We start from the raw sequence: 20000 nt of genomic DNA, 5'->3' as shown, positions 1-20000 counted from the left end.
ATATTGAGGACGAAAAACAGATTTGTTGTAAATAAGAAATTCTTTTTAAACCCTGTGATTCCGTGACTCGAATCATAAATAAATGGTTCAGAAGCCTTTTTAATCAAGCTGATCACATCTTTAAACGTTGAGGAAACACACCCCCTTTAAGTATTGTTTTCTTACATTGATTTAGGATTCAGACACAGTTTTTGTCAACATAAGAATAAAATATGAAGGACCACGACTTTAAAACATTCATAATACAAAAACAGAGAAGAAACACATCCCTTTAAGTATTGTTTTCATACATTCATTTTGGATTCAGACATAGTTGTTTTGTTTTTTCAAAACATAAGATTGAAATATGAAGGATCCTCCTAATGGCTACTACGTTAAGGACAAGCCATCAAAATGTAACAGTCGTGGGGATGTCGATGGCGTTGAAGTGATTGTGAATGAAAAGCTGATAACATCTAAACCCTCCGAGTTGGAAGAGACATGGCCAATCGATACCGTGGAAGAATTGTATTCTGCTCTGGGAAACCCAGGCTTTTATGCCAAGCTGGTTTTTGCAATTTCCTGTTTGAACATGTTGACCATCGCATCAAACCACGCAGCTGGCGTATTCTTGGATTACAGCCCAGACCATACTTGTCATGCTTTTGACAAGAACATAACTTCAGGTAAGATTTTGCCTCAGTACTTATTTCCAAATATTGGTTCCTGCCCAGGTTCTCATAATATATCCAAGTCTGATAATGGGACGTTATTATATTTTAAAGTAGTCTTTTTAGAGCCATCAGGCCCGTTGAGACGGATTTTATCCCGTTTTCTTTAGTATAAAACGGACAATAGCAATAGCTTGTTTCCATTTGGGTAGGGCGTAAAGTACTTTCCGTCATATCTAACAGATCCAGCTATCCAATCACTGCTAGGTAAACAAGGGCGTCAGAAAAAAAATCTCGACTTCACCCGGGATAAATCTCGGCCCCTTTGTGTGTGAAGCAAATGTTCCACCAACTGAGATAATGGAACTCAGAAGGCCTTGCTTTAACATTGTGTTTGTTAGATATGCGGGATAATGCGTTGTGATAGTCTAACTTCCTATTTAAAGGATAGTATGCAATTGTTATTATCCCTCTAACGCTACAAAAACAGGATAAACTCTGAATCCGAAGACGACGTGGCTTTGACGGATTACTAATTTACATCCGTCGTAAGAAAATCGGAACGTAAAGAACGATTTCATGTAGATTCTCAAAATTTAAGGGAAATGAAAAGAACCAAGTTTTAGTAAAGATTTTATTAGTTAGTATCTAGGTAAAGGATCAAAAGCATATTGTTTGTTTGTTTTCTTTTTTCATAAACTTGTTATTTGGATACGCCAGAAAAAATACTTTCTACAACTGAAGCTTAAACGACGAATTATTATAACCAATCATATGGTATGTATGTTCAGTTAACTACTACTACTACTACTACTACTACTACTACTACTACTACTACTACTACTACTACTGCTGCTGCTGCTGCTGCTGCTGCTGCTGCCGCTGCTACTACTTCTACCAAGGTTATTATTTTACCCATTTTTTTTTTTTTTTGCCCTGCCTTTATTTTCCTCCGGTAATGGAATAATAAAATACCAATAATAAATATTACGACATTGACGTCAATCAACTCTTTGTTATTGTCAGTCATTTTTTTATTATTAGTAATCCTCACTAAATAGTAATAATCAGACTTTCAACGTTTAAATTGCACATTGCTTTATTGGTACGTTATATCCGGCTGGCGGATGTCAGGTAACTCCAATGTCAACTTGTCGTCATACTCCAACGTGGAGACGCTAGTGATAAATAAAAAAGAGTTAAATCTTATCATAATGTCATTTTCAAGTACCAAATCAATTGATTTATCAAAAGAATGTCAAAAACTAATGGAAGGGTGCATTGAAAAAGATACGCATTTCAAAATACCCAATAGCCCCTTGAATTTATCAATGTATTGGCTCATTAAAGAGATAAAATATACTTAATTGTGTGATATTTGGATATATTATTGTCATCAAACATAGCCACTCAATCACTGCTTGGTGGGCAGGCTGGTCAGAAGAAAAAATGTATCGTATCTGCACCCGGGATCGATACCAATCCATTTACTTGAGAGGCTATGTGGTCTAGTGGTATGACACTTGCCTTTGGATCGGAGTCTTGGGTTCGAGTCCCGAACGGTGCATAATTGAGTCCTTGGAAACGGCTATTACTTACACCCTCTCACGGTACTCAGGTGTAAAATGAGTACCTGGCCGTTAACTTAGGAACGTCAACCTCTGACGACCACGAGCTCTTTTTCCTTCTATGTAGCGACTTAGTGTCAGGCTTTCAATATGCCCTCCTCGCCATACATGACCAAGAAAGCCCATTTGCCTTTTTCTGATGATCTTCACAATTTGTTAGGGTTTCCCTATTCTACGCAAAATTTCTTCGTTTGTTATTCTATCTGACCATTTGATGTTAAGCAATATTCTGTACAACCACATTTCGAAAGCCTCTAGGTGGTTTTGGAATTCCTTGTTCAGAGTTCATGTGTCACACGCGTAGAGTAGAGACGACTTACTTGACTTAGATGCCTTTCGCGTCTCGACCGAAAGATCGGGTCGCCTTGGCTGTTTCCAGTATTTCCTGTGTGAGGTGTCTCCAATATTGCCGGTCCTCTGCTAGGGTTCTCAGATTTTCAAGGTCCCCTGCCGTTATGAGACTAATGCTTTGTCCAAGTGTTGTGAGGTTTTTGTTTAGGATCACAGGGAGTGTTGTGATCGGTCTTCCTCTGAAAAGGTTCCCGTGTTTTTGGAAGTATCCCGACATGGCTTGGTTTGCTGGTATGTTTTTGTCCCTGCGTAGTATGTGACCGAAAAGTTGCCATCGTTGTTGTAAAATGTCAAGGGAGATTGGTCTTTCTTTTGTGATCTTATAGAGTGATTCATTTGAGATCTTTTTGGGGTATTTGATGTCCAGTACCCTTCTTAGCTGTGTGCGATGGAAGGCATCCAGATGTTCTTCTTCGGATTTTGTCAACGCCCAAGTGCCGCAGTTATACAGAAGTACCGGTTTTACAAGAGCATGGTACAGTTTCAGTTTGGTTTTTCTCTTTATTTTGTCACCTCTAATCCATACATTGGTGAGTTTACTGAGTGCGGCGTTTGATAGCTGTTTTCTTCTTTGTACATCCTCGGTGTCTCCAATTAGTGAGCCGACTTTCTTTGTTCTTTTCCATTCCTCTTTGTTCCTCGATATTGTTGTAAATTCGGTTTTATTGGCATTGACTTGGAGGTTATATTTCATGAGGGTATTTTGTATGATGTCTATATTTGCTGGTGTTGATCCAATAAAATCGACATCATCTGCATAGGCGATTTCTCTAGGGATTGCATTCTCAATATGAGTCGTTGGTTTTGGAATGACTTTTCGAACTTCTTTCAGAGCGTGTTCTAAGTATATTGTGAACAGAATCGGGCTCAGACTATCTCCTTGGGGGGTCCCGATGTTACTTTCGAACTGCGTCTGTTTTGTGGCCCCGTATATCCTTGGTTGTATCTTTGTGTTGCTGAGGAGAAATCGGATTATTCGGAGCTCGTCTTCGTCTACTATTTCTGTTAATATCTCCAAAAGTTTTCCTCTGTCGATCGTATCAAAGGCTGCGGACATATCGATTCCGGTTATTGTTATGGATATGTTTTCTTTGAGTGCCTTTGCTGCCAACCATTTATGTGTCCATACAACGTCCGATGTGCTTCGGTCTTGGCGAAACCCGCTTTGGCTATGTGATAGATATTTTTCTATTTTCGGTCTAATTCTGTTGAGGACAATAGTTGACAGTGTTTTTCTTATGGTATTCAGTAATGTTATTGGGCGCAGGTTGTTTACGGGTCCTTTCGTTTTTCCTGGTTTTTGTATTGTAATTAGGACACCGCTGTTTATGTCCCAGTCTTTGTGTGTTGAGAATGTTTTGTTCATTATGTTTGCAATGCTCAGATCCAGGGAGAGGGTACCGCATTTCAGCAATTCAGCGGGAATTTCATCTTCGCCTGGGGATCTGTTATTGTTTAGGCACTTTATGCTATTTCTAACTTCAGTTGTTGTGATGCGGTTGTTTAGGTCTCTAGGGTTTCCTGAGAAGGGCGATATTTGTGAGACTTGTTTGTGAAATTTCTGCTGGAAGTGGTCAGTTACAATGTCAAGGATATCGTTGGGATTTGTTGTCTGTTTGCCAAATTTATCCTGTAGTTTTGGGTTCTCGAATGGTTTTCGGTTCAGAGATTTCGTCGCTTTGAACATAGACGATGCGTTATTTTTGGACTTTTCTATGTCTTCCACTTTTTTGTCTAATTCCTCGTTTCTGTGTTTTATTGTAAGTGATCGAATTGAATGCAGTATTTTGTTTCGTTCCGTTTTCAGGTTTATTATTTCTTCCGAGTCTTTCGTGTTTTGTATCCTGATCCTAAGTTCTTTTTGTTGCCGCGATAGATCGTTAATAGCGATGTTAGGCGTTCGATTTGGTTTGTTCTTAGTTGTATTAATAGAGCCTGCACTTTCTTCCCCCGCATATTTCATTGCCGCTTGCGTCTCTTTCCATTCATTGTTTGGATTGCTGTTTTGCTTTATTTTCCATAGACTTGAGTTAAGTTCATATTGGTAATGAATGCGACATTCTCGCTCATTTACTATTTTTGCCGTGTTTATTTTGACTGCCGTTTTACCTTTCTGTCTTCGTTGTCTGTACACATTTATGTTGAAATTCGTTTTTACAAGTTTGTGATCGGATGTTAGCAGTGTACCACCGTATGATCGCGAGTTGGTTGAGTAGTGTTTATGGCGGTGTCGACATATGATATAGTCTATTTGGTTGTGTATTGTTATCATTTTGTCTTGGGTTTGGTCTTTCCTTTGTCCTACCCATGTTGTCTGGTGTCTTGATGGGTGGTTGAAAGCACTGTTTGTTATGAAAAGTTTTCTCTGTTCACAGAACTGGACTAATTTTTCTCCGTTATCGTTACGTTTTCCTTTTGAGTATGATCCTAAACATAGTGGGTCTCTGTCGAGACGTTTTCCTACTTTGGCATTAAAATCTCCAGCAATTATTAATATTGATTTGTTTCCTATTTTGTTCAGTGTATCGTCTAGGTCTTTGTAAAATTTATCAGTTTCCTCTGGGTATTGTTTTGCGCGTTGACTTGTTGGTGCGTAAACATTTACGATTGAGATAGTGAACGTCTTCTTACTTTGATCGTCTTTATTATCGTTATTCTGGTTCCTTGAATTGATCTTACACTTAAGCTCAAGAACACATATTCTGTCCGAAACATTCCATTCGTCACTAGTCAAATCCCTGCAGTTTTTATTTATGAGAAATAGAGACGAAAGAACGTAAATTTGGATCACCTTAAGTCCCTTGCTTCGCTACCAATCACTAATTTGTCAACCATGATCTGAGGGTTTTGTGGTGTGTAAGCATTAAGAACTGCATCGTCTACTTACCTCAGGTTCGCCAAATTCTCACCTCCCACACAGGTGCCTGGTTCTTCTTCAATTTCACGGAAGATTTTTCAGTGTCTGGCGATAAAACACATTCTTGCCTCACATCTTTTTTATTATCAAAAAAATCTGATGTCTCATTTTCCAATCTTACAATGCTGTCAAATAAAACATACCAGGACACAAAACTGTCCGTAACCTTTAAAGTGTATAGTCTGATTGATACACTGTACTGAGAACGTATCACTAACAGGCTGTCAAAAATTATATAATATAATATAATGAACTTATATAGCGCCTAGTTCCAATTTAGAATTGCTCACTGGCGTTTTACATCAACACATCATGTATGATATAAAAATATAGAACTGGCATGTTAAAAACCACACAATTTCGATGATAACATAATATATTATAATAAAATACATACTAAAAGTCCAAATTATATGCCCTACAGAAAAGCTCAGTTTTTAACCGTTTTCTAAAGATAAGTGGATTTTCACTATTTTTAGTTTCAATATTGATGGAGTTCCACAGTCGGGGGGCATGGTGGTCAAAGGATTTCTCATGAAAAACTAACAATTTTGGGGGTTCCCTTAGGATATTTAAATTAGCAGATCTTAAATTTCGACTGGGTTCATAAAGGTGGATAAGTTCCTGAAGGTAAACAGGAGCAGAATTGTTTAAGCAATTGAAAACATGGGTAAGTATTTTAAATTCAATTCTAAACTTTACAGGTAGCCAGTGTAGGTCCTCCAAAATCGGGGTTATATGCTCGCGCTTTTTTGATAACGTTACCAATCGAGCTGCTTTGTTCTGTATCTTTTGGAGTCGATTAATGACATTATTATCACAACCATAGAGCAAGCTATTGCAATAATCAAGGCGGGTAAGAATCAAAGAGACCACAAGAAGTTTAGTAGTATCAATATCAAGAAGTCTTCTAATAGCACCAATAGATCTAAGATAAAGATTGCAGGATCTAGTTACATTAGTGACATGGGCAGACATGTTAATTTGGTATCAAATAAAACTCCTAAGTTTCTCACAGGTTCTTTAGTGATGGGAATTACACAATCAGAAAGATTCAGGTTAAGCGTGGAAAGGTCCACGAGGCCCCGTCTAGTAATTTGCAACACCTCTTTTTTGTTTTCATTTAACCTGAGTTTATTGCAACACATCCATTCACTAATCTCAGAGATACAATTTTCTATATCCGTTATAACATTGAGATGATTGTCGATATTAATGGGAAACAGTAATTGGGTGTCGTCTGCGTAAAAATGGTACTTAATAAAATATTTTGAGATGATGTCACCTAATGGTCTGATATAGAGGGTGAATAAAGAGGGTCCCAGAACTGAACCCTGTGGTACACCAAAAGATAGGGGACAAGGAGAAGAGAAGTCATGTCGATTTACAGACACTGATTGAATTCTGTCAGAGAGGTAAGAAGAAAACCAGTCAAGAACAGTACCCCAAATCCGTATAGTGTCTTAAGTCTGTCAATTAAAAGAGTATGGTCTATTGTATCAAAAGCAGCACTAAGGTCGAGTAGTATGCTAATAACATCATCATTTTTCCGACATAAATGATTTACGATACCATTGTGGATTTTAATAAGAGCAGTTTCAGTGCTGTGAAAGGGGAGAAAAACAGACTGAAATTTAGAGAACAAATTGTGTTCATTCAAAGACGTGTTAAGCCTGAAAGCAACAATTTTCTCAATTAGTTTAGACATGAGGATGAGATTCGAGACTGGTCGATAATTATTTGGGTCTTCTTTGTCAAGGCTAGATTTCTTTAATATGGGAGTGACAATAGCATGTTTAAGATTATTAGATACCTCACCAATAAACAAACTAGCATTTACAATATGAGTAAGAACGGGAACCAAAATATTAGAACTAGAAAGAACAAGCCATGAAGGAATGGGATCTATTGGGCTGGTTGTTTTGGAGCATTGTCTCAGCGCAGACAGTACTTCTGTTTCAGTGGCGAGTTAAAATTCGTCGAATGCTGCTCCGGCTGGAAGTGCAGTGGTTTCAGTTATTTGTGCTTTCATTGTCTCTTCTTTGTCCAACTTATTCCGAATACCTGATATTTTATCTCTAAAGTGTAGAGAGAAACTATTTGCGGTAGCAATAGGGTCCTCGAAATTATTTGAAGGGTGATCCTTCATCAGTTTGTTCAGGGTGGCGAACAGTTCACGTGAGTTTCGTTTGGTACTTGTTATTTTATTTTGAATGTATGTTTTTTTTACATGATAGAATTAATTTGTTCCGTTGGTGTTTTAGTCTTAAATAAATTTGATTATGAATTTCTAATTTGGATCGACGCCAAATCCGTTCGGTAGATCTGAGTTGATGTTTTAGTGTTTGTAACTCGTTGCAATACCACTCGGTGTTTGGTCGAAGAATAATTTCTTTCGTGACCAATGGGCACAGCTCATCGAACACAGTTTTCAGTGAATTATTATATGTGTTTACCATATCGTGAACATTATCACAACTCTTAACAAAGGCGAGTAATTATTTAGTGATTTGGTTTTCCGGTATGTGATCGTTTTCGTGACGGTTGTTTTGCATTCGATTTTTAGATTTAAAGCAATCAGGTTATGATCTGAAATTGTGCGATCCAAAACGTCAACGTTATCAATTATTTTGTTATCTTTCCTGGAAATTATTATGTCTAAGATGTGCCCCGCCTTGTGAGTTCCGTCCTTTACATATTGTCTTGAATTGTGACTATCTAAAATGTCCTTTAATTTCAAACATTTTGTATCCGTTAGATCGTCCATGTGAACATTGAAATCGCCCAGTATAAGAATTTCACCTCTGGTTATGCTAGTTTCTAACGCGAGTGTATCGATTTCGTCATAGAATTGATTATGTGTGAGTTTATTCCTTGTAGATGGAGGAGGTCTATAAATTACAACAAGATGGTACTTCTCATTCCTTTCTGATGTTAATGTCATATCCAGAGATTCGAAAGTTTTGTAATTAGATTGCGTCTTGTTTTTCTGTAGTTTAACGGATTCTTTATGAATAACAAAAATCCCTCCTCCTCGACCGGTTTTTCGATGCTGTGCTATGAAACTATATCCTCGTGGAATCAGTTTACTGTCATTGTTTTTAAGCCAACTTTCCGTGATAATAAAAAATATCCAAATCCTTCTCAATGATAATATTTTCAATTGAGGCTTCCTTTTTAGTAACGGACCTTGCGTTGAGCAAACCAACTTTAAGACATTTATGATTATGACAATTGTTGTTAGACGATGAGTTGTTTATTTGTATAGGTAGCAAGGACTGTCGTCGTTCAATGGCCTTGTGTTGGAATGACGGTGTAAAGAAACGATTAAATACATTCATGACCACTTTTATCCTTTTCATTTTCTTTCTTCCACCACTTTTTCCCCGTCTTTTCTTCCTTCAATTTCTATTTTTGTATATCCTTTCCTTTAACGGTTCATTCATCATGTTTTGATTCTTTAACACATGTGATGACATTAGTTCATAATAATATAATCGAAAAATAATAAGTGGGGGCAGCTGGTCAGTTGTATTATATTTGTTAAGGGACAACAAGAAGGTATGGTGGTATTGAATCGCCGCTGAATTCCAAGTGCTGGTGACAACATTTAAAAGATAAAAACAATAAGAATAGCGTGTTGAATGGGGTATGGAGGCACGTAGAAATCAGGGATAAAAATCGGCCTCTTGAAAAATAAAATCCATTTACTTAATTAAAAATTAACTTAATTCGTAACATGTTATCATCACAGGGTGCACTGAACACTAAAAATCACAACTTTATAAAAATTATAGTCCAATAGTTTGAATTCACGAATAAAAATCTGCAAATAATAGAGAATAACACAGAGGTGGTAATGGATGCAGCCGTTCACCAGCGCTACACACACTACATACCTCTTATATCAAAGAGCTGAGTGACGTCAACTTCGTTCCTTCTATAGAAGGGGTGAAATTATTTTTAGAGAGTATTATTTCTCATTAAATTATATCAGACGTTCAATGTTACACACAGTAATGTGTGTTAGTAAGATACATCCGGCTGGTGGATGTTGTGCGTACTTCACCTAAATGCATAGCATCAAGTCTGCCGTGTTTAAGTCAATATAGTAAATAATGACATTTTAATTAAAATTGCAAAGCACAACACTCACATGATCCGTGTCTAAACACGGTTCAGTCGTCAGACGAATGCTACAGGTTTTGTCAGATATTAATCAATAACCAAATACACACATGTGATTGTGAACTCGGTTTATTTTAATAATATTGTTATTAGACAACTGTGTAAAATGAAATGATCTCAACATCTAAATTATTTTATTCTCGCTGTTGACGTCGCCGAGCTTTGTATTCATTTGTTGTTGTTGTTGTTTTTGTCGTCGTTGTCGATGTTGTTATTGTTGCCGTTGTTGTTGTTGTTGTTCGCTGCTGTTGTTGTTGTTGTTGTTGTTGTTGTTGTTGTTGTTGTTGTTGTTACTGCTGCTGCTCATGGTCTTCTTCTGTTATTGTTGTTGGTCGTGTGATGGTAGTTTTTGTGTTCGTGGTGATGGGGCGGTGTAGGTTGTGGTGTTTGTAATATTATTATTATCATCATCATCATCATCATCATCATCATCATCATCATCATCATCATCATCATCATCATTATTATTATTATTATTATTATTATTATTATTATTATTATATTATATATTATAATATAATAATAATAATAATATATATATTATTATTATTATTATTATTATTATTATTATTATTATTATTATTATTATTATTATTATTACTTATAATAATAATAATAGTATAATAATAATAATAATAATAATAATAATAATAATAATAATAATAATAATAATAATAATAATAATAATAATATAGATAGGTTGCCTTTATCCCTCTGTCCGGAACGGGAAAACAGGAACCCATTTTATCATAACACTGTTGCTCTGTTGTTGTTTTTATTTTCTCCCACCACGCTAACTTACAGGCATAGATATACATCTGTATGCTTACAGGACATCAGCAAGTCAGCCGTGACATCAAGCACGCCGTGTTCTTCCAGCTTTAGCACACATACACAAAACAGCCCTGTCAGTCAGTCAGCCCCACATACGAGAGAAGGGCAGACAGGACAACATCCGCTTTTTATTGGTTAATCGCCGCAGTCTTGTTTTAGAAGTTGGCAATTTGATTCAATAGTCTGATGTCACGTCGCCCAGCAACGGCGGTCTATCTGTACTTTGTATTCTTCATGCTGGCTAGAACTTTTCATATGTCTTGTGATCAGAATGTGTAAAAGTCAAAACATGATCATATTTATAATTTATAATGGGTTTTTTTCTCCTCTGGATACGCTTTTATGCTCGTCCGAGAAATATTTCATAAGGACGTCCGCCATTGTTCCGATAGTTTAGAGCCAGTTACTTAGTTACCATGCGTCATTACGAGGGAAGTGACGTTTCGACTGTTGAAGCGTATTATTGGATGAATCGAGAATAGAGAGAGACCGACGATTTATAGAGTTGCCTGAAGACTGGCAGCTTAAAATACTTGAGAAAACAGTAAACAAAGGCATTTCGGAGACAGAATATGCGGTTTGTCAGCAAAAATGACATAAAAATAAACAAAATGCAGTGATGGCGTGATGAAAGTGTGAAACTTCATGGTCGATCAACCCGCTCATCAATCCATCCATCTTTCAATCTATTCTACTACTACTACTACTACTACTACTACTACTACTACTACTACTACTACTACTACTACTACTACTACTACTACTACTACTATTAATAATACTACTACTATTACTTCTACTACTACTACTACTACTACTACGACGACGGCGACGACGACGACGACAATGAGAGAGCGGAGGGGGGGGGGGGTCTTCGCCATTGATGATATAGACTTGTCTACATGGTTAAATCAAAGGGATGTATATCACAATTTAGCACATTCTTCACATTTCACATACAGTTTCCACTAATATTAGGTATGCGTCATCATCAGTTAGAGAGACTGATCAGAAAGTTCAAAGAGATGAGTCTCATATGCTCAACATCAGATAGGTCTCTAAATACAGTACCAATTTGCTGTTTCCTTTCAAACCATGCTACAATATGCTCCTTGGTGGCAATGACCATCTCCCTTCCCTGAAATCCGCCTGCTCGGGTGGCAGGGCAGCGTCTAGGACCGGCCCCCATCGGTTTAATAGCAGACGGTCGAAAAGTTTGTACAGGCAGCTCAGAAGTGATATGGGTCTGTAACTGTCGCCCTTCTTTTCTGATTTCCCTTAGCGTGATTCCACACTTGTGGAAGCTTTCCTTTGGAAAGGACGTCAGACTTTGCCTCTGCCAACCAGGCCGTGCCCTGGGGATCATATGTGTAACCATATCGGGATATATGCCATCTATCCCTGCTGCTTTTCCGTTCTGTACATCGTTAATTTCTGGGGACTGAACAGGGATGTCCAGTCCGACTCTTCGACCGCAGAAAGCGGGTCCAGAATCATACGATATGTTTTGCGGACATCGCGCTCGAAAGACTGATTCGGGACCCGTTTGCTGCGGTTCTTTATATTCTTGGCAATTTGGTCTACCTCAAATTCCGCTGCAGCCTTCGCGAAATTCCTGTCAGGATCCAATTTCTATATCAGACGCCAAGGGTTGCTTCCTTCCTTCTGCCAGAGACTGAAGTAGTCTATCGGCTACGTCATGGGACTGTGTCTGCTGGTACTCCTTGTATAGATTTTCCGACTCCTCCGTCAAGCAGGGGGTGTAGATTTTCCGTTTTCGGTGAGCGCTCTTAACCAGCAATATGTACCAATATTAAAATTCACTTTCCAAGTTTGGTCAACATTTTGCTATGTGGTCCTTCACTGACTACAGAAGATCCTGCACACGACATTAAAGTGACCCCAGCATATGTGAATGCACGGGATGATGCTCTAGCATTTTTAAAACAATTAAAAACACTATTGCAGCTTTTATTCCTTTACAAGGTTTCCGACTAGTTTAATAATTGCGATGGTCACAAAATTTACATAAACTGGGAGCAGTCACTGGTGCAAGATATAGCTCTAAAAAGATGTGATGAAGGATACACCGCCAAACAAAACAGAAAAAATTAACAAGGGGGGGGGGGGGGGTATCCAAAAAATCCATCCTTCCTTAACGGGTTAATTTCCCCCCTTGTATTTATCTCTGCTCTGTCTAGCAAACATGTACGTGCCATGCCATGCTTGAGTTTAAGATATTGTAGAGGCATCCGTAGAAATGAATGTCTTAATATTTTCGTTCATGAACGTATCATCCTCAACGTTCTCTACTTTCTACTTTTACCAACAGTCTTTGATTTGTCTGGAAACGCAACGCCGTCGTCAACATCATCCCCATTACAATCATCCGCAGCTGTGACGCGTTTACCAGTAACATTTAGTCGTGTCATCTACTCTGAATGTCATAATACCTACGTCTCGGAGAACTCGGAGAATGTCACACATCGGTGCCAACGGGGGCAGTGGAAGTACGATGTCGTTAAGCGGGAGTCCAGCTCTGTTACTGAGGTATACTTTTTCAACCGCAAATAGTTCCCTTTCTAGTTCATCTTTTTCAAAGCATTTTAGCATTGAAAAATAAGCAAAGATTTAGCTTTTTGTTCAGAATGTGTTTATTGTGTGTGTGTGTGTGTGTGTGTGTGTTGTTGTTGTTTTTTGTTTTGTTTTGTTTTTTTTACATTTTAAAAGAAACAAAACTTTACAAAGCAGTATAAAGTCATGAATCCTTGACATTCGGTGGAATAGGTTACAATGTTGGCTTGATGAGAGACCAAAATGGTAATATAAAAGGAGAGAGAGAGAGAGAGAGAGAGAGAGAGAGAGAGAGAGAGAGAGAGAGAGAGAGAGAGAGAGAGAGAGAGAGAGAGAGAGAGAGAGAGAGAGAGAGAGAGAGAGAGAGAGAGAGCTTGAATTATACTGTAGTTTTGAGAGCTCTTGGAGCCGGTTATCGTAACGTGACGCTGTTCTATAGAAGAGCAATATTATCACCACAGCCACCAATTCTCTTCTGGACACACTTGAAAAATGTTTGAAAAATGACAAGAAAAAAAAAAACACATTACCTCTACTCGGATCAACTAATCCTATTTATGTGTTCAAGCGATTCAGTCATCGGATCACCTGAAATTGTACGATAACCTTGTTTAGAAATTATGTTTGAAACTTCAAGAGTATTGTTGGAGATACAACTTTTTCGTAGATACGTTATAGATTGTTAAATCTAATGAAGGACCACCCACTTTACATGTCAATCTTCCTATGATTTCTAATTTTCCTCAGTGGGACCTTGTGTGTGACAGATCCAATATGGCGCATCTTTCCAGTACTCTATATTTCTGTGGCGTTATGGTTGGTGGGCTCATTTTTGGGTACCTCAGTGACGTGATGGGGCGCCGAGTGGCAATTTTGATATCCATTTACACGTCAGTGGGTATCGGTGCTGGCATTGCATTCACCGACAACTTGATTGTGTACATTGTTTTAAGAACCATCATGGGAGTTACCATTCAGGTATGTAGTGATTTAATTATAATAGGGAAAGTAAGGTGATGATTGGTGTAGGCATGGGCGTACTGATAAATAAGTGAAAATGCTATAGGAATACTCTTCAACAGTCGTAACGTCACTTCCTTCCTAATGACGCATGGTAACTTAGTAACACTGACTCTAAACTATCGGAACAATGGCGGACGCCCGTACGAAATATTTCTCCGGCGAGCATAAAAGCGTATCCAGAGGAAAGAAACCCCATAAATTTGATCATGTTTTGACTTTTACACATTCTGATCACAATACATATGAAAAGTTCTAGCCAGCATGAAGAATAAAAAGTAATGATTTTCTTTGTTTAGAACCAAGATGGCCGCCGTTGCCGGGCGGCGTGACATCAGACTACTGAATCCAATTGAGGAGAGAGAGAGAGAGAGAGAGAGAGAGAGAGAGAGAAAGAGAGAGAGAGAGAGAGAAAGAGAGAGAGAGAGAGAGAGAGAGAGAGAGAGACCAGGATTGATATTTGTTCTTGAGAAATAACAGTCATCACGTTTATAATAACCCCAGGAAAAGCAAAACCTGTTTGTTTGTTTTTTTGGGATTTTTTTGTTGTTGTTTTTTTTTTTTGGGGGGGGGGGGGGGGGTAGGGGGTGCCAGGTTAAATCAAAGTTGCCCCCTCCTTTTGTCCTCACACACACAAACACACACACACTCACACACACACGCACACACACACACACACACACACACACACACACACACTCAACGAGTCAGAAAGGAAAGTGTTTAGGCCGACTAAAACAGAGTATCGGGTTTGGTATTAAGAATTACTTCAACTTTCCTTATGGGCTCATTTTCGCGTCAGTGGTTACCGGTTCTGAAGATTCGTTCCATCACGAGAGGACTTGTTTTCAATAACTTAATTATTACAAAGCCACAAAAATAACTTCTTTTACATATATTGCAATTCAAATGTTTCAAACAACGCCATTTTAATGTCGTAATGCGTCCAATTTTATCCAATCTATCATACAAGAGTTGAGAAACGTCAACTCCTTTCATTCTGTACGTCATGCGTGCTGTATGTCCATAAAATATTTAATGTGAAAGGCTTAAAAAGTAAATCATAGTTTTGACAAACAGCCATAAACCCATGACTTTTTAGTGCTTATTTTAATGTCTTCCAATTTAGAATAAATTTAATTACATTTAGAAAAGTATATAAAGAATATAAAAACATTCCTATTTGAACAATATTGTATTTAATTCACGGACAGCTTGTACCCCTTATTAGACTGTCTGCTGTAATTTACACTGTGTTTCCGTTACTGTTTTAATAATGTTATTTATTTTCCATTTTGATATCATCATCATCACCATCATCATCATCATCATCATCATCATCATCATCATCATCATCACCATCGATATTATTATTATTATTATTATTATTATTATTATTATTATTATTATCATTATTATTCTCAGGCAAATAAACATTATTGTTGTCACAATAGTAAGCTTATGAAAGTCATTACAATCATGACGAAAATTTCTGAACGACGCCTGCACGACCTAGCAGGTAATACTAGTGTAATAAAGTCAGACAACCGGGTAGCTGATGCCGGCGAGTGCGATAGTAGAGACAACCGGGTAGTTGATGCCGGCGAGTGTGATAGAGACAACCGGGTAGTTGATGCCGGCGAGTGTGTTACTGATGGAGACAACCGGGTAGTTGATGCCGGCGAGTGGTAGTGGTAGTATTGGCAGAGTGTAGAGGCCGTGGTGGGAGTGAATGGATTCGGTCCCGGGGTCGACTTAAGAGTTCCAGACTGTAACTGCGGCGGTGGTGCTCAAGTGAGGAAGATAGATCGAGACAATGAAGTGACAGTTTAGTACTACTGTTAGTGATAGTAGTAGCATGACTTCATGTGTCAGAAGTAGAAGTAGGGAGTTGATTTCATGAGCGAAGAGCACACACCACAGTCAAGTCCGGAGACACCATAGTCTACCCGAGTCCTAGCCCATCCACTCCAGGGTAGTGGAGGCGATCAAACAACAAAGGCCAGGATGTAAAATGATGAAGTCTTTATTCAGGAACAATGGAACAGATCATTCTTTTGAATGGATCAATGAATGAATGAAAAGAATCAATGGCAGAATAATCACATAATATTAGCTATAGCAGTTAAAAATAGATTTAGCGCGGACGTCAGGGAAAGCACCTACGTCACTGGTCCAGGTAAAGTGATGCGTAGACTGAAGTGAGTAAACTCGATCGAGTTGTGTGCATCTTCATGATTTAAACAAATTAATGCAAATAACATGGGACATGTATGAAGGAACGAATAAGTCTAAACTAAAGAGTTATGCTACAAAATCAATCATAGTAAATTGCAGAGTTAAAGAGTAAATGTTTAGCTCGTAATTAGTAATCAAAGGCGTGAACGTTATGGCTGTATAAAATATTTAAGTAGCAATTATTAAGTATACAGAAGAACAAAGTAGATTTAGATGACTCAAGGTAGGTGGCTAGGAAGCTATGATTTGCCAGAATTAGTGATATAAATTTGTAAATGATCATAGTTGTTAAAATGAAGTTATAACGATGTGAAGTGATGAAAGAAAGCACACAAAAATATAGTATCAGGCCAGAAGTCACACCCAGCCGCAGATAAAAATAGTACTACATCGGGAGACTACCTGTGTAAGGGCTTAACACACAACACACAGTGTACTACTGGTCATAGTAACACACACGAGTAAAGGAATGTTAACCACAGAGGCACACAGTCTTGCATTACTTGCATACAATTTAATAGTGATGGTAGCGACAAGTAGTAAAGAGTAATAGAGTACAAAATCAAATAACATTAGATAGAATTAGAATGGTCATTCTATTACACTAGTACCTGTCTATTTGTAGGTCTAATGATATGAGCTCATTGTTGTAATGGAAATACATGTATTTTCAATCCAAAGCAAAATATTGCCCCTTACAACGTTTTAAAAATCCCAGAGAGAGAGAGAGAGAGAGAGAGAGAGAGAGAGAGAGAGAGAGAGAGAGAGAGAGAGAGAGAGAGAGAGATGTTCGGGTACCGGGAGAAATTACCGAGAGTGATAGAAATTGCGATTTTTTATTTTTTTTGTTGTGATTTTTTTTTCGGACTTTTTTTTTATTTTTTTTTTTTTTGGTTTGTTTTGTTGGTTTTTTTTGTGTTTTTTTTTTTTGTTTGTTTGTTGTTTTTTGTACAGTTTTTATTTTTTATTTTTTTTTTTTTTTATTTTTTTTTTTTTCTTTTTTTTTTTGTTTGTTTTTGTTTTTAAATAGACATAAATAATAGAAAACAGCAACAAAAACGACAAACTAAAATTAAGACTCAACTTTTCATTGTGCCGAATTATCTGGTGATAATAGACACCCAAATTTCTGGTGTCGAATTATCTGGTGACAAAATACACCCGCATTTCCGGTGTCGAATTACGCTCCCTTCTTTATAAACGTAAAAAGACCAGTTGTTCGGAGTTTAGCCCAGTTGTGTAGTATAAAGTGGCTCCCAACTTTTAGAGCATGAGCTGCAATTTAGTTACCGATTCCATGATGGAAACAGTAAGACGCCAGGTTAATGTGCATCCAAACAATACATTTTAAGAGTTGACCTTATAGATGGAATGAAATTGACGTCACTCAGCTCTTCTTTTTTTTTAGACAGCCATTTCAATTATTAGTATATTATTATTATTATTTTATAAACACACAGCATCATTGGTGACAAAACTGAAATTCTATAAGATCAAAATTTCTCGAGATATCCATCTTCTTATTTTTATTTTAGCACCTGACCGCTTTCACCAAAACAGCAGTTTTAGCGATTCGATAAGGACTTGAAACCCGAATCGCATCGCTCCTAATGATATCTTGCTGAAGATGAATCAAAATGATGTCAGATTAATATGAAATCGAACCCTGCCTTCAATAAAACATTTTTATTTTTGTGCAGGGTTTTCTGACAGCTACTTACATCCGTTTATTGGAATTGTTTGGTTCAAATTACCGGGGATTCGCTGGAAATGCACTGTACTGTATTTGGGGGATAGCGCTCAACTACCTTGGCTTCATGGCATGGATTTTGAAGTGTTGGCGTCTGATACAATTAGCTTGTATAGCACAAGCCGCGATTGGAATCTTCTACATATGGTAAAATTCGTATTGGTGAAATGTCTTTTGTGTGTTCGTTATAGAGAAAGATCTGAAAAAAAATGTGTATGAAATAGTACCAGACAAAGCAGAAAAGAAAAAATACAATCAAAAAACAAAAAAAAATCCCAAATACTCAGTCTGCCTCGACTGGAGATCTCGAAACCCAGACCTCCTGCTGACCTCTCAGGCGTGCTATTGGGATTATTCCACCCCTCCCATTGGAAAACCCTGTCATTTCTTAGATGGGGTGTTTAGAATTTCTATTTATCAATGCATAATGCATATCTTTAAATGTGAACCACCGCATCTATTCGGTGTTATGTCGGAATGAAACAAGTTCCAATATTAAATTTAAAGTAAAAACCAACGACAGAAAAACAAAACTTGAGCCTTAAGAAGGTTGTTGAAGATTTGGAATTATTACAAACAAACCGATCTTTTAAAAAAAAAAGAGCAAACTTTAATTTGAAAGAACACTTTTTGCTTCTTCAGGCCTTAATACTTCACAACATTCCGCTTTCTTTAATCTCTCTTACTGACTAGCCCTTCTCTCTCTCTCTCTCTCTCTCTCTCTCTCTCTCTCTCTCTCTCTCTCTCTCTTTCTTTCTTTCTCTCTCTCTCTCTCTCTCTCTCTCTCTCTCTCTCACACACACACACACACCACACTTTCGTCACGCACACTCACTCATTCGACTCCGATACATAAAACGGTGACCATAATAATGTCTGGTTAATACAATTTAGTGAGAATTACTTACAATCATGGATGGCAAAAAAAAAAAAAACAACCCCAATAACAAAGGCCTGAGTGACGTCATATCCGTTCTATCTATAGAAGGAACGAAATGACGTCACTCAGCTCTTTGTTATTGCCTTTAGCCGGCCAATTTTACGAGTAGTCCTCATTAAATTCTATCAATCAGATAATAAACGTTCGAGGATACACATAGTTTTGTATGTTGGTATGTTATATCCGGCTGTTTCTCATGAAATTGTTTATCTAATGGTATTGAGGATTTTATAGTTTTCGTGTTGCCCAGGGTAGCCACTCTCAGCAAAATGGAAAGAGATGAGCATAATTTTGTCTTGATGATTTTGACCCTTCCAACAATAAGCTTTGACAATCTGACCAGGTTAATATGTTGTTTTGACAAATGACAACATTAACTTGACGGTTGTGACTAGAAAATTAAACAATTAGGACACCTTCAAGCGGCGATAAAAGGTTATTTGTCACAATCGAGTCTGCCAAAACCAGATGTTACACGAATACAACTGGTCTGTCGTATTTTTACAAAAATACTATTATTGTTATTTTAGTCAGAAAACGTCCAACTTGTGCGTATTCATTTATTTATCTTTTATATCAATTATTCACAGGCTGATACCAGAATCGTTACGATGGCTGGTAGCGAAGGGAAGAGTAAAACAAGCCAACAAATTAACCAACAGGATTTATCGTTTAAACCGTTGTACAGACGTTCGATGTCTGGACCCGACTCTAATACAAAGACTTACTGGGGGGAATGCATCCAAGAGCGCATCCATACTAGACCTATTCAGAAATGCTTCGCTGCTTCGGCAGACGGTCATCTTGTCTTACGTAACGTAAGTCAAAATTTTGATTCTGTTGCTGTTTTAGAGATATCGCTGGCATTGTGTTGTTGTTGTTTGTTGTTGCTGTTTGTTTTGCTTTTTTT

The 20000-nt window shown here is 37.6% G+C and overlaps 1 protein-coding gene and 1 long non-coding RNA gene across 11 annotated transcripts in view; one reads left to right on the top strand and one right to left on the bottom strand.

Annotated features, from left to right (window-relative positions):
- Nucleotides 1-20000, top strand: part of LOC144968686 (organic cation transporter protein-like) — a 55426-nt gene that overhangs the window by 13543 nt on the left and 21883 nt on the right. For 6 of the 8 annotated variants that reach the window (XM_078907257.1, XM_078907261.1, XM_078907256.1 and 3 more), the window contains 5 exons: nt 176-665; nt 12901-13118; nt 13890-14120; nt 18101-18297; nt 19681-19908. In XM_078907257.1, coding sequence (XP_078763383.1) covers nt 347-665; nt 12901-13118; nt 13890-14120; nt 18101-18297; nt 19681-19908 — 1193 coding nt within the window. In that variant the 5' untranslated portion in view covers nt 176-346. The remainder of the gene's footprint in view (nt 1-175; nt 666-12900; nt 13119-13889; nt 14121-18100; nt 18298-19680; nt 19909-20000) is intronic. The other 2 variants (XM_078907264.1, XM_078907263.1) reach the window with 1 other exon arrangement.
- Nucleotides 1663-9823, bottom strand: LOC144968687 (uncharacterized). Of its 3 annotated transcripts, XR_013644629.1 has the most exons (4): nt 9703-9753; nt 9446-9615; nt 5517-5767; nt 1663-1828 (listed from the first exon to the last, which is right to left on the bottom strand). It is a non-coding gene; the product is annotated as an uncharacterized LOC144968687 (long non-coding RNA). The 3 variants fall into 3 exon arrangements; XR_013644627.1 differs by lacking the exon at nt 9446-9615 and having other exon boundaries at nt 9703-9823; XR_013644628.1 differs by lacking the exon at nt 9703-9753 and having other exon boundaries at nt 9446-9691.

The sequence above is a fragment of the Berghia stephanieae genome, chromosome 3, assembly GCF_034508935.2.
Source record: "Berghia stephanieae isolate SIO BIC M18660-M18661 chromosome 3, UCSD_Bste_1.3, whole genome shotgun sequence".
Classification (NCBI taxonomy): Eukaryota; Metazoa; Mollusca; class Gastropoda; order Nudibranchia; family Aeolidiidae; genus Berghia; species Berghia stephanieae.
Note: the sequence above shows the minus strand (reverse complement) of the source record. Positions and strands in the feature narration are given on the sequence as shown.